Source organism: Chrysochloris asiatica, unplaced genomic scaffold (assembly GCF_000296735.1).
Source record: "Chrysochloris asiatica unplaced genomic scaffold, ChrAsi1.0 scaffold00094, whole genome shotgun sequence".
Taxonomy (NCBI): domain Eukaryota; kingdom Metazoa; phylum Chordata; class Mammalia; order Afrosoricida; family Chrysochloridae; genus Chrysochloris; species Chrysochloris asiatica.
In genome coordinates this window covers 11,749,293-11,764,081 of record NW_006408612.1, presented here as the reverse complement: position 1 = coordinate 11,764,081, position 14,789 = coordinate 11,749,293, and the positions used below count along the sequence as shown (strand labels likewise).

The 14,789-nt window shown below is 38.0% G+C and overlaps 1 protein-coding gene across 1 annotated transcript in view; it reads left to right on the top strand.

Moving 5' to 3' along the window:
- LOC102841613 (titin-like) overlaps nt 1–14,789 on the top strand; it is a 305,333-nt gene that overhangs the window by 13,194 nt on the left and 277,350 nt on the right. The window contains exons 9-19 of the mRNA XM_006866702.1: nt 1,158–1,289; nt 2,557–2,694; nt 3,272–3,409; nt 3,864–4,001; nt 8,673–8,963; nt 9,070–9,192; nt 10,790–11,071; nt 11,464–11,529; nt 12,266–12,524; nt 12,710–12,773; nt 12,886–13,104. Coding sequence (XP_006866764.1) covers nt 1,158–1,289; nt 2,557–2,694; nt 3,272–3,409; nt 3,864–4,001; nt 8,673–8,963; nt 9,070–9,192; nt 10,790–11,071; nt 11,464–11,529; nt 12,266–12,524; nt 12,710–12,773; nt 12,886–13,104 — 1,850 coding nt within the window. The remainder of the gene's footprint in view (nt 1–1,157; nt 1,290–2,556; nt 2,695–3,271; nt 3,410–3,863; nt 4,002–8,672; nt 8,964–9,069; nt 9,193–10,789; nt 11,072–11,463; nt 11,530–12,265; nt 12,525–12,709; nt 12,774–12,885; nt 13,105–14,789) is intronic.

Here is a 14,789-nt window from a genome sequence, read left to right as displayed (position 1 = left end):
GTAAGTGGGGATAAATGTCCTCCAATACACACATCCTCCATTCACAGCATTCTTCAGGTTTGGAAAGGATTGGATTTTTTTTTTTCTCTACTCCACGGCACATAACCACCACCACCACCACAGAATTTACTCCTCATATTATCTCAATTTAAGAAAATGAATCTTGGTATTCCAGAGTCATCACAAATATCTAGGAAAATTTAGAGTGAAAATATTAAGTACATATAAATTACCTATGTGTGATTTCTCTAATATGAAAAAAAGGGTCAGACACCAGAGATGGAGACAGAGGTGACGACAGGGAAAGAGAGAGCAGCTGAGGACGCTAGACTCATGGAAAGAGAAAGGTTGTGTGCTGGCAGCCAGGAGGCTGGCTTGCCGAATGTGCCCTTCAGTTTTTTAAATTGTTATATATTCCTGAGTGTTTTGTGTACAAAGAAAGAAAGAAAGAAAGAGAGGGAATAGAAGTAAATACTGTTAAATGAGGGGATTGTACGGAGGGGATTGTAATCATTGCAATGAACCAAAACATGATAGAATGAGTGCAAAACCGATGTTCTTCGATGTAAAGTATCACTCAATTCACAATAAAAGCTTTAAAAAAGAAAAACAGGGACAGACAAAATTACTTCTAAGGAAGGTCTTCCATTCTAATGGTCTATGTTCTAATACTAGTAGTAATTAAGACTTTAAATGAAAGAATTTACAAAGAATCGCATTATCATAACCTCCATTAATAAAAATTAGAAGCCTTTTTTTTACAGAGACTGAAACTATCCCATTCAAAGTGAACACTCTTGAATCTAACATAAGCATGTTGTAGGGTTTAGGCAGAGAAAGATCATGATCATTTTATTTAACATGTCATGATTTCAACTAGTGACATTGCCTAAAAAAAGGATTTTACTTTCTTCTTCAAATACCTATTCTGTTATATTTTAAAGTAATATGTTATGCCTGGAGTCCTGGTGTGATGCTGTAGAATAAGCATAGGACTACAAGGTTGGTGATTCAAACCAATCAGCCACTCCTTGGAAACCCTATACAGGGTCACTATGAGTTGGTACCTATTAGACAACATACACAACAACAAATACCATGTTACTCCTATTAGAGATCAAGAGAAAATAAGAATTTGTTTTTGTCATTGCTTACAGAAAAGAAAAGAAACTGAAAAAGCATTTGTACCAAAGGTAGTAATTTCCACAACTAAAGCCAAAGAACAAGAAATGAGAATTACTGGAGAAATTACTACAAAACAAGAACAAAAACAAGTAACTCAAGAAACAGTAAGTTCAGTTTTGCAAAGACTATGTGTGTAGTTCATTAGCAAATACTACTTTCCATCTGGGCGTGTGTTCCCTATTATCAAAACCTCTAAATGGAGAAAGTCTTTGTGGCATATTTTCTTTTAGTTGCTTCTCTCTGTCTAGCAATGAAACTCTTTCCTGATGCAAAAGCTATTCTCACTGCATGATTTCCATTCAGTTGATCAGTTCGGGGGATATTGTCTATCTACTAGAACATTTTGGGCACATCTTTGACTTTTCTGGAGCATACTTAGGTGAAGATAATTACCACCTCTATGCAGTTATCTACTGGAACAGCCAGGTTTTTCCTGACTAGCCTGAGGCCTGAAAAATTTAATACACAAATTTAGCATACATATAAGAAACACACACACCAACTATAAATGTTCCATATAAATAGGAAATAAAAGTAAGCAAGTGCTAAACATCAGGGCAGGGCAGTGCAGGGCAGGGCAGTACTTCATCAAGAAAGTGCCCTTAATTCCTCATTGGTAAACAGCAACCTAGAAGTCTTTTCTGTTCTTGTGCAGTAGAGCCATGTGACAATAACCTCAGTGTCACCAGCATCCACTTGGCTTCCATGTGTGAAATTAAGCCTTCAAGTGTCAAGGAGAAACCCTATTTTTAATTTCCTCCTTGGCCTTATTCAGGGGAGCTCCTATTCTCATACTTCTTGATCCCCAGCTCTTTGCAGGTCCTATAGCCACTTTCATTTAACAAAAAAAGTCTTACTGAGAACACTAAGCAGAAATTATTGGCTGAATGTCTACTTCTTTACAGTAAATAGACTATGAATGCAGTAAAGGCATAGAAAATCTTTGTTGCCTTTGTAACTGTGTGTCTAGCAAGGTCAGGCTGCCTCAAGATTTCCAGCCATTCAGTAGTGACCAATCACTAGGCTCCCTAAGATATCAAGATGTCTTAAAGGTGAGACCATTTAAGCTCAAGGCAGTTTGCTAAGGGACAGGTGGGCAAAAAAGACATCCATTCCTTGGGAAATCAGAAGTCCATATTTAAGCTTAAGTATGATGGGACTTCAAAAAGCTCACAGAAAAAAAAAAGAATGAAAAGATAATGGAATTTTTCTAGTACATTTTTTAAGCCCTGCATACACGTCCCTGAAAGTGGGAGTGTGATATTTTGTCTCACCATTAAGTTGTTTGTATTCTTATGAATGTTGCAAGGATATCTTGATTTTTCCTTTATGCCTGTGGAAATCAAATCTTTATTTTACTCTAAAAATCAGATAAGACAGGAATCTGAGACAACTGCTGTGGCCATGGTGGTAGTGGCCACTGCAAAGCCCCCACAACCAGAAACAGCTCTGGGAGATCAAGAAGAACTTGTCTTAAAACAAGACCAGAGGCACATGACTCATGAACAGGTGATGCCTTCCTGCACATGTGAAATCCACCCTCGCATCGTTTCATTTGCAAGTCACCAAATTTTCATCATGGCTGTTAATCATCACTCTGACATCATTTCTTATAACTCTTTAAAATACTCTCATGTCCCTTGGCCACCTACATAGCTTTCACTGCCACCTTTCACTTCTAACCTTCAGATTTAAAAAAAATTATTATTACTAATAAGACACTGTAACTGACTTTAACATCTTCCTATTGAAGCACATTCTGGTGTACAAGACAGTTGGTAAAATGCAAAATTGTTATTTATGGACCTACTAGAATTACCCTATAAATTATTATAAGCCTAATATGAAAGAGATAGAATGTATTAATCTTTTATTATTAATCACATTTTTTTCTTTTAGACTAGCATTATTCTGATGTTATTACTAGTAAAACTGTATGGCTAATCAAAACTCAAATGATATATTTAGGTGTAATTATACATTCTTGAATTGCAAGAAATTTTGTCTCTTTTCTCATTTTGACTTAATGTTTCTTTTCTTGAAGACTGTACAAAATTTAATGATTTTTTTTTATCTGTATGATCAGATAATGAAAGAAACTAGGAAAACAGTGGTACCTAAAGTCATAGTTGCCGCACCCAAAATCAAAGAACAAGATTTAGTATCAAGAACTAGAGAAGGCATCACTACCAAAAGAGAACAAGTTCAAATCACTCAGGAAAAGGTAAACATAAGTATTTGTGATGGGCAAAGTTCATCTTTAACCTAGTTTCTAGTAAACCACTAACTTACTATGTGGTATGAATCATTAATCTGCATTTTCCCTTTTGATTACCATTAATTTTACCTGCACAGTTTAATTTTTCTCCCATTTCTAATATTTATAATTCATTTTATTCACCATTTTTGCATGAAGATTAGCCTTTTTAGCTTTTTTTTTTAAAAATCAATATATGACATTATTTAGAGAGTTTTTTTTCTTCAGAGTTAATATTTCTAAAATTTGTGATTTTCCATCAGTGTATGCAAACATTTGCCAAGTGAAATTTACCTTCTCTTGTGTAGTTAATCCTGAATAACTTCATCTTGCATCCCTACCTTTGGGGTGGGGAGGGAAGGCACACCGTGTGTGTATGAGCCCTGTGGAGCTTAAACCTTGTTTTTATTGTAATAATTAGATGAGAAAGGAAGCTGAGAAAATTGCCTTGTCTACAATAGCAGTTGCTACTGCTAAAGCCAAAGAACATGAAGCAATACTGAAAACTAGAGAAGAAATGGCTACCAGACAAGAACAAATCCAAGTCACTCATGGAAAGGTGACTATCCCGTGTGTGAAGTCCCTGTTGCAATGCACTCATGTGAAACCCCCAACCATAATCCATTAGTGCCAAATATCCGAACTTCTTATACAGGAGACCCTAATAGCCTAATTTATTTTTATAATTAACAATTATAACTAAAGAGTCAGATTCTTTATTACTAATATTACTAAATCTTTCTTCATTTATCTTTTCATCATTATTTCCAACTTTTATTATTAATATATAGAAATCTGCCAATTTTATGGAGATTGCATGCAGAGAATCCTTGAGCATAAAATGAATCAAAAGTAAATGATAAACTTTATTTACTGACAAGAAGATATGTGTTTTGAGAAGGTCATACATTTAGAATATTACAGTGTACAAATATGAACTTATTTTAGAGAATTTTCTGTGATTTTTTTTTCATGTGATACTTTATTTTCCCTCTGTAAGTATCAGATGGAAAAACAAACTGAGAAAAGTATAGCAGGCACTGTAGTTGTTGTTATGTACCGTGGAGTAGGTTCCGACTCATAGCAACCCTACACAGGGTTTCCGAGGCTGTAAATCTTTACGGGGGCAAAACACCTCATCTTTCTCCCGCAGAACAGCTGGTAGTTTAGAACTGCTGACCTTGCGGTTCACAGCCCGACTGGTAACCACTACGCTACCAGAGCTCCCATGTACTGTAGTTGTTGTTGTTAAGTTGTCAAGTCGATTCCGACCCTTAGCGATCCTATAAAGGGTTTCCGAGGAGCAACTGGTGAGCTTGAACCACTGACCTTGCAGTTCAAACGGCTTTACAGTCTGACACATTAATCCACAATGCCACACCAGGACTCCATGTAGTGGTGGCGGTTATGAGCCATGGAGCCAGTTCTGACTCATAGCAACCCTGCATGGGGTTTCCGAGGCTATAAATCTTTACAAGAACAGAAAGCCTCATCTTTCTCCTGTGGAACAGCTGGTAGTTTTGAACTGCTGACTTGCGGTTTACAGCCCAATTCGTAACAACTATGCTATCAGATACTAAAACTGAACATGATGAAATATTGAAATCTAGATAAGAAATTATCTAAACAGAACAAATGGAGTCCTGGGTTGGCGCTGTGGGTTAATGCGCCAGACCGTAAAGCCGTTTGAACTGCAAGTTTGGCTGTTCAAGCTCACCAGCTGCTTCTCTGAAACCCTAGACAGGGTCGCTATGGGTGGAGATCGACTCGACAGCACGTCCCAACAACAATCAGGTAGTAGTTACCACTGTAAAATCTACTGAGCCAACTACGTTACCAAGAACTAGAAAAGAATTTGCTACCAAGCAAGAAGAAATATATCTTTTTCATGAGGAAATAAAAACTCATTCTGTGGAAGTGAAAAGCATTCTTTCATCCCATTTCATCATCCATCAGCTGCCATAACTTTCCATCCATCTAGAGCTGTGGCCTACTAGCATTCCATTTAATTGCTTAACAGATCAACAAAACATCACAGATGATGAGACTCATTCCAAGTTCTCCAGTGATGGAACAGTTGGTATTTGTAGTTGTGAAAAGCCAGATTATCTTTGAGTCTCCCATATAATTCTCAAGCTTTATTGGTGTGAAATGGGGTCTCCTCATCCCATTCTTATTCCTGCATGTCTAGCTTTCAAAAATATAAAGATTGTTACAGCAAAATAAGAAACAAAGCAGCTACCAGCATAAAATACTCATTTATAGTTGTCTACCAAAAAGCCTGCGTATATGAATTTAAAATATCATAACTGGAGTCCTGGTGTGGTGCTGCAGGATAACTCGCTGGACCACAAGGTCAGCAGTTCAAATCTACCAGCCACTCCTTGTTACAAGTCAAACCTGACTTGACAACACTTAAGAATAGCAATCATAATTGAAGACAAAACTATTTAGCTGCTTGCCCAATTTAAGAGGTTTTTTTCCATACATTTTAGTTTAAGAACAAGACTTGTTTGATTTCTAGGCAAATGACAATTTCTTTTAGTCTAAATTTTCTCACTAGAACAACATAATTACCTTGTAGACTGGTTGAAAAGTTCAAATGAGATATAATGTACATTAATTGATGGTACAAGCAAAGTATACACACACACACACACACACACGAACAACTTCAAAATATTTGTGGAAAAAAATGCCATTATCTTTTAATTTCATTTTTTCCATGAAGTTTCTAAAGCCCCAATGTGTGTGTGTGTGTAGACATGTATTAGTGTTGTCCTTTGAAAATGTTAATATTTCAAACATCTATAAATTTAACTCAACTAATCACCTGCATGAGGAGGAAGATAACATAGTGAATTATGAGCTAGGCTCTAACCTCAAGGTCAGTTTGAATCTACCAGCTGCTTTACAGGAGAAAGAGGAGGCTTTCAGCTCCCATAAAGATTCACAGCCTCAAAAACCCTGTACAGGGTCGCTATGAGTTGGCACCAACTCGGTGGCATACAACCACCAACAACAACTTGTCTGTTTTTTAAAAAAGAAATGAATGGATAAACTTAATTCACCTAATCCTCACATGTTTTAAAGTTATTTGTGATGTGATCTAAAGTGAAGGATAGATTTGTAGAGTTTCAAGAAAGATTAGATTGTGTCTTCGTCTCTGGAAGAAAGAATTGGATGAAGCCCATGAAAACTAAAGGCCCAATTCTATTTCCAAAACCCTCATTTATATTCTATACTGTTTAGAATACTATATATCCATAGTTATTGCTGTTGTTGTTAAGTGCCGTCAAGTTGGTTCAGACTCATAGCAACCCTGTATAGTGTTCCCGAGGCTTTAAATCTGCATGAAAGCAGAAAAGCCTCAACGTGCTCCCATTGAGCATCAGGCAGGTTTGAAACATGGACCTTGTACAGGTTTGCAGTCCAGTGCTTATCATATGGAGCCACCAGAAAAATTTCAGGATCACTCCCGATTTTACTCACAGCAGAAGAGAAAGAAAACTGAACATTAATAGAAGAAGTCCTAGTGGAGGAGTGGATTACTCACTGGGCACAAGGTTAACAGTGTGCTCCATGGGAGGAAGATAAGGCTGTCTGCTCCTGTAAAGATTTACCATCTCAGAAACCCAAAAGGGCAGTTCTACTCTGTCATCCAGATTCACTGGGCATTGGAATCTAGTCAATGGTAGTGGGTTAATTTGGGGGAAGTTTGAACATTAATACAATATTCCAACATCACTTTTAAAGTGCCCTGGAAGGGCATTGTGATATGATTATGGCAATATGCCATTTCCATGAATTGGATAGCATCATAGTATGTAAACCAAATGGACTAGTTTGCTTTTTTAAAAAGAGAAACATTCTTGTAAATTACTTTTCGATTTACATTAATCAGACTTATTGAAATGAGAAAATAGCATTTCTTTTTGCTTCTTTGCTTTAATTCCCAATAATAATGAAAGTAAATTGGCCTTTATTGTAAAAGGTTGTTCTCTTGAATCCAAACATGATAGGAGTTTCATTTTAATCACAATATTTTTATTTGTGTGCTTTTAAGTGGGATGTTTTTTATTAGATCAAGCAAATCTTATCCCTAGGGAATCCTAAGTAAAGTAACATGCTCACTGTGTGTTTATGTACTTTCATTTATTTCATATTTGAATGTAGTCATCTAACTCTGTAGCAACTGATTTTTCTGAATGGCAATAAGACAGTATTTGATTAAATTTTTATTGTTATTGTAATGTGTCAATATAATGATCAACAAGATAATAACAATAATCAATGAAGATAACCACCCCAAAGTTCTGATTTCCCAAGCGCTAATTGACTAAGTGCCTCAGACAAATTACTAGAAAGTTTTGAAATCTCCTTACTATTTTCTATATGTCTTGAGTTCTCTTATGTTGTATCTACGTGATTTAATGCCTCATGTAATTAGGTAGGTTATAGACAGTCTGTGGAGTCCTGTTGTGGTGCTGTAGGATAAGCACTGGACTGCTAACTGCAAGGTTAACAATTCAAACCCACCAGCTGCTCCTTGAAAGCCATATATGGGGTCTCTATGGGTCGGAACCAACTCCATGGTATTGTTAAGTGTTGTGGAGTTCGTTCTGACTCATAGTGACCCTATAGAGGGTTTCCAAGTCTTTAAATCTTCTCGAAAACAGAAAACCTCATCTTTCTTGCAAGGAAGGGATGGTGGGCTTGAACTGCGGACTTCGTGGTTCATAATCCAGTGCTTATCATATAGAACCACCGTGTTCCCCCACCAACATACAGATTATATCTAAATAGATGTCCACCCAACATAATAATCAACGAGATGTTAAGTTCCTATGTGTATTTCTGGAGACACTATATACTGTGCTCTAAGAAGGGTACCATCTTCCTGCCATGCTTTCGGTCATTTTTCTGTTCTTCATAGCTATCCTAGGAGGAAGGATCTGTGGTGGCACAATAGTTAAGGGCTGGGCTGCTAACCAAAAGGTTGATGGTTCAAATCTATCAGCCTCTCAATAGAAGAAAAGACCGGACAATCTGCTCCTATAAAAATTACAGCCTGGGAAACCCTATGAGGCAGTTCTACTGTCACATGAGGTTGCTATGAGTTGGAATTAACTCAATGGCACACAACATCACCAATAACTCATCTTAGAAGGAGAGGTACCAGGCTAACTTTGGAAATGTTATATATTAATTCTGGCAACATTGTCTCTAGGTGGGCGTTGGGAAAAAGGCTGAAGCTGTAGCCACAGTCGTTGCTGCAGTAGACCAGGCCCGTGTCAGAGAACCCAGAGAGCCGGGGCATCTTGACGAATCATATGCTCAGCAGACCACTTTGGAGTATGGATACAAGGAACATGTGTCTGCCACAAAGGTAGCTGAGCATCCCCAGCGCCCAGCCTCAGAACCCCATGCTGTTCCTAAAGTAGTCAAGCCTAGAGTGATCCTTTCTCCTGAGACTCACATCACAACTACTGATCAAATGGGAATGCACATATCATCACAGGTGAGTCTGCTGTTAGCTGATTCCTCACCACAGTCCGGGGAAAGTCACCTTGACTACTGTGGGCATCTGGTGAACAGAGGTATCACTGAGTTTTATTTCAATGCAGATCAAGAAAACAACAGACCTAACAACTGAAAGATTAGTCCATGTGGATAAACGTCCCCGCACAGCAAGTCCTCACTTTACTGTTTCAAAAATTTCTGTTCCCAAGACAGAACATGGATATGAGGTAAGATGTCAAGGAATGTAATTAAAAAAATAATCATCTAGCTCAAAAGAAAAGGTTTCTAGCATAAGATGTTCTTGGTCATGGGCCAAGAACATGATGTCCTTTTTGAGGAACTGGTCTCTCCTGATAATATGTCCAAAGTACATGAGATGAAGTCTGTCCATCCTTGCTTCTAAGGAGCATTCTGGTTGTACAGATTTGTTTCTTGTTCCGGCAGTCCATGGTCCTTTCATTACTTTTTGCACCAACATATTTCAAATGCATTAATTCTTTTCCCACCTTCCTTATTCAGTATCCAACTTTCACATGCATATGAGGCAACTGAAAATATCACAGCTTGGGTCAGGTACACCTTAGTCCTCAAAGTGACAGCAGGTGGTAATTGCCTGTCAGAATCCACAGACACATGCAGGCCTCTCTCGGTTTTATATTTCAGGTATAGCTCAAACTCAGGATACTTGCTTATTGATGTTCTAAAGATTTTATAAAGTTGTGGTGTATTACATCGCTTAAGGAATCCTAGTGGCACAATGGTTAAAGCACTTGACTACTAACTGAAAGCTTGCTTGGCAGTTCACATCCACCCAACAATTCCATGGAAAAAGACTTGGTGATCTGCTCCCTAGAAAACTCTATCAGGCAGCTCTGCTCTGCCACATGGGATCTCTATGAATCAGAATTGACTCAATGGCACTGAACAACAACAATTATATAGTTGAGTTCCCCTTACATTCACTGTGAGACATTTCAGAGTAACTTAACTGTCAACACATTTAACAATAAAGATGCAGACATAGGGAAATCATATATTCAGTATGGCATGATGTAAAAGTGCTACTGTGTGATGTTTGGGTTGGATTTTAGAATTAAACTGTCCTGATGTAGTACTGTAGAGTCAGCATTGGACTGTGGACCACAAGGTCGGCAGCTCAAAGCTAGCTGTTCCTTGGAAATCCTATACTGGGTTGCCACGAGTCAGAACTGACTAGATGGCATTTAACAACAAACAACAACAAGGTTAGAGACCTAATCCTTAATTTAATATCCAAATTATTGAAACCAAATAGTCACAGATAGCAACAGGATAAAACAGTAAGAAAGTCTTTAAACCATTTTCCCCCCTGTATGTCTCCATGTTTGTCTTTCACACAGATTTGAGACTGAAACCCAAATGTGCTATTTCAAAAGTAGCTCTTAGGAATTTACCAAGTATTTTAATAACTCATCTATTTTGACCTTTCCATGGTAGTATTTTTAAATGCAGCATTTATTAGGATGGTAAGGTAAAAAATGCATGACTGAGCTTTAAAAGACAATGATAATAGCTGTAGAAGAAGGGTTTTCTTCATGGAACTCTTGAATAAAGACATTTTTAAGTATAGTATTTTACAAACCTGCAAGAATGACAATGAGCTTATAATTGGATTATTTCTAACTGACTTTTCATCAATTATAAGGGGGACAATGAGAACATTAACAAATGGACCATATTGGAAAATAGACTCAGATTCAGCACAAGAATAGTAGTGGTGAATCGCCATAGGATACCTTGGATAGCAATTAAATCACTTTTTCTTCTGGCTCCCATTCCATCTAGGCATCAATAGCCGGTAGTGCTATTGCCACTTTACAAAAAGAGTTTTCAACTACATCTTCTGCTCAGAAGATCACCAAATCGGTGAAAGCACCTACTGTGAAGCCTGGTGAGACTAGAGTAAGAACGGAGCCTACCCCCTCACCACAGTTCCCCTTCGCTGACATGCCAGACACTTATAAGAGTCAGGCTGGCGTTGAGATGAAAAAGGAACTGGGGGTGAGCATCACTGGTACCACAGTCCGTGAAGAGCACTTGGAAGTCCTGCACAGGCGTGAAACCAAGGTTGGTCTGCATTTCACTGTTTCTTGTTCCATCTTCCTGAAGCAGGATTAATCACTTGGCCAGTTTGACCTGCAGAAATAATCAACCAGGAGTCTTCCCTTTCTCCTTACCAGGCTCATGGTGTTGGTCAAGATCTCTTTCTCAAATTACTTTCTACTAACAGAGCAGCTAGGATTCCTGGTTTGGCACTGTAGGATAAGTGCTGCATTGCAAGGCCAGCAGTTCAAATCTACCAGTTGCTCCTTGGAAACCTTACGCAGGATCACTATGAGCCAGTGGGTACTGACTCAATAGCACTTAACAACAACAACAGAGCAACTGGCATGTGCTAAATTTTTGAGAGTGCCTCCTAATTTCTTGGGCATTTGGTAACATCCTTTGTTAAATTATAGGTAACGGAAGCAGCAAGAGTGCCTGCACCTGTGGAAATCCCTGTTACTCCACCAACTTTAGTCTCGGTGAGTAAAGAAGTTGACTGTATTAGACTACATGCATACTTGGTTAAATGATAATACGTGTTTGCACAGAATCAGTTTCTCAAGTTTACAGGAAAATGGCATTGGTGAACTTACAGACATTTACTTTAAGCCCATGTAAGATTTGGCAAAGGGAAAGAGGAATTGATTTACTTGACAGATATTTCATGAGTTTTTACTACAAGTAAAGCATTGATGTGGAGTTATAGAGAAATAAATCAGCCTCGCCCTCTTTGAAATCTTTGCATTGCTGTCAGAGAAAATGTACAGAGACAAGTGTAATAAAATAAAGAAGGTGCTAAGCGCCTAACAAAGGGAAATCCAATGGATAAATGACTTCCAATGGGAAAAACATAAAAAGCTTGTTGAAGAGGTAACTTTTGCTACTGAACATTATAGCTTCATTAAGATTTGGCAATGTGATAATTACAGTAGGTATGGAGTTGCCCTATTATGTGGTGTTAGTACAGTTTCACACTAGGAGCTTGAAGACAAATGCCTGATTTTAACATGCCATTTTGTGGCAATGAGAATGTGCAAGCTCAAACTCCCACATTATTGTAGTGGACAGAGATGATTAAGGAATATGCACGCATATCATTATTTGCTTTTTATTTGGGTGAACATGTTTATAATGAAACCGTTATCATTTCAGCATTCTTTCTGTGTGCAATTTAGTGTCATTAACTGTATTCTTTTCTATTTCTTCCCAATTTAGGGCTTAAAAAATGTGACTGTCATAGAAGGTGAATCTGTCACCTTGGAGTGCCACATCTCTGGATACCCATCCCCAAAAGTGACATGGTACAGAGAAGAATACCAGATCGAAAGTTCCATTGATTTCCAGATAACCTTCCAGAGTGGAATTGCTCGGCTTTTGATTCGCGAAGCCTTTGCAGAAGACAGCGGGAGATTCACCTGCAGTGCTGTAAACGAGGCTGGAACTGTCAGCACGTCCTGCTACCTAGCTGTTCAGGGTGAGTAGCCACATTCCCACAATGTTTCAGCATATATCATCACTCTCACCTGACACTCCTTTCCTCAATTGCAATTGAGGGCTCGATTGAGAATCAAAGTAACTGTCAATACTACACAAGGGTCCCCAATAAAATGGACTAAATGATTGACTTAACTGAGAAACTTTGATCTTATCTTCCTCTAGTGTCAGAAGAGTTTGAAAAGGAAACAACAACCATGGCTGAGAAATTTACCACAGAAGAGAAACGGTAAAACATCCTGTTGCTAACAGCTTCAGTTCTAGACACAGTTTTCATTTTAAATCTTTTTCTGTTCACAAAACGTGACACAGATCTAATCTGAACGGAATTCTCTTTTCAGCTTTATTGAGTCAAGAGATGTCACAATGACTGATACTAGTAGCATCACAGAAGAACAAGCAGGGCCCGGAGAACCTTCTGCTCCTTTCTTTATTACAAAGCCAGTGGTCCAGAAACTGGTGGAAGGTGCGAGCGTTGTGTTTGAATGCCATATTGGTGGCAACCCAAAGCCCCATGTTTACTGGAAGAAATCTGGTGTTCCTCTAACCACTGGATACAGGTATTTTGATGACTAAGTGATAGGATTATCTGTAATTTGTGTGCTATGTATAGAAAGCCTAAAGAGGAGAATATTGAAAGTGTCATGGGCTGCCAAAAGAACAAACAGATCTATGCTGGAAGCACTTCAGCCAGAGTGCTCCTTGGACACAGGATGACCAGACTTCATTTCTCATACTTCAGACATATTACCAAGTGGGACCAGTCACTGGAGAAAGATACCATGTTTGGTAAGGTGGAGGGTCAGAGAAAAAGAGGAAGACCCCCAGCATCAGTGGACTCAAATGTGGCAACAGTTTTGAGGTTGGCCCAGGACCAGGCAATGTTTTGATTTGTTGTGCACAGGGTCACTATGAGTCAGTACCAACTTGATGCCACCTAATGACAACAACAACAACCATCCTTGAAAACTATGGCTAGCATAGCGTCTATGTTTTTATGTAGGACACTTTCATAATATGTTTGGAGATGCTTTCTTTTTTTGATAAAATTTTGTTAAGAAATAAAGCTACAGAACAAAGGCAGGTGGAAGACATATGAAGAGGGCTTCAAAAGATTTGTGGGAAATGGAATTTTTCCACAGACTTTTTTAAACCACCTCATATTTCTATATCTTCTAGTTTAATTTACCTGTTGTTGAGTTGGTTTCAACTCATAGCGACCATAAAGGACAGAATAAAACTGCCTCATGGAATTTCCAAAGCCATAATCTTTGCTGAAGCAAGCTGCCATGTCTTTCTCTTGAGTTGCCTCTGGTGAGCTTGAACTGCTGACCTTTTGGTTAGCAGTTAAGTACTTAACCATTGTGCTACCAAGACTCCTTTTAATTTAATTTCTAGTGCTTGTTGTTTTTAAGTGCTATTGAGTTGTTCTGATTCATAGTGACCCTGTATAGGGTTTCCAAGGAGTGGCTGGTGAATTTGAATCTCTGACATTGTGGCTCAAACCAACATTGTGGTCAAGTGGTTATTCTACAGAGTAACACTAGGACTCCTAGTAATAGAGAAAATGCCATGGATTTTCACATGTACACATATTCTTCCAGAAAGAATTTGACACAATTGTCAATAAAACATGCACTATAGTTACATAATTAAAATATAAAAAAAAAACAATGAAAAATAAGACCAGTTATACAGGAAAATCTATGCAAATAAAGTTGCTGCAATGAAATACAAAACTTAGCTCTATATTTCCTATAATCAGACCAAAAGTAATGGCAAACTACATAATCTGAAAATGTGGCTGTCATAGCTTATTAAGAAGAAATATATTGCACTAAAAGCTTAATATCAAAATAATTAAAGGAATGCATTATTCAGATGTCCAAATTCCAAAGAAAGCTTTCTCAACAGAAAGCGGAAATCATCGAAAAATATCATTAATATCACATTCAGGCAAACTTTTGCTGACTATATTTCAAAAATAATTGCAGCAGTACATCAGCAGAGAGCTGCCAGAAACTTAAATCAGATTCAAAAGAGAGTTTCGAATGAGGGATATCATTGTTAAAAGCAGAGAATGGCAGAAAGATGTTTACTTGTGCTTTATTGACTATGAAAAGGTATTTGACTGTGTGGATCATAATAAACTCTGGATAACATTACAAAGGAGTCCTGGTTGGGCGCTGTGGGTTAATGCGCCAGACTGCAAAGCCGTTTGAACTGCAAGGTCGGCGGTTCAAGC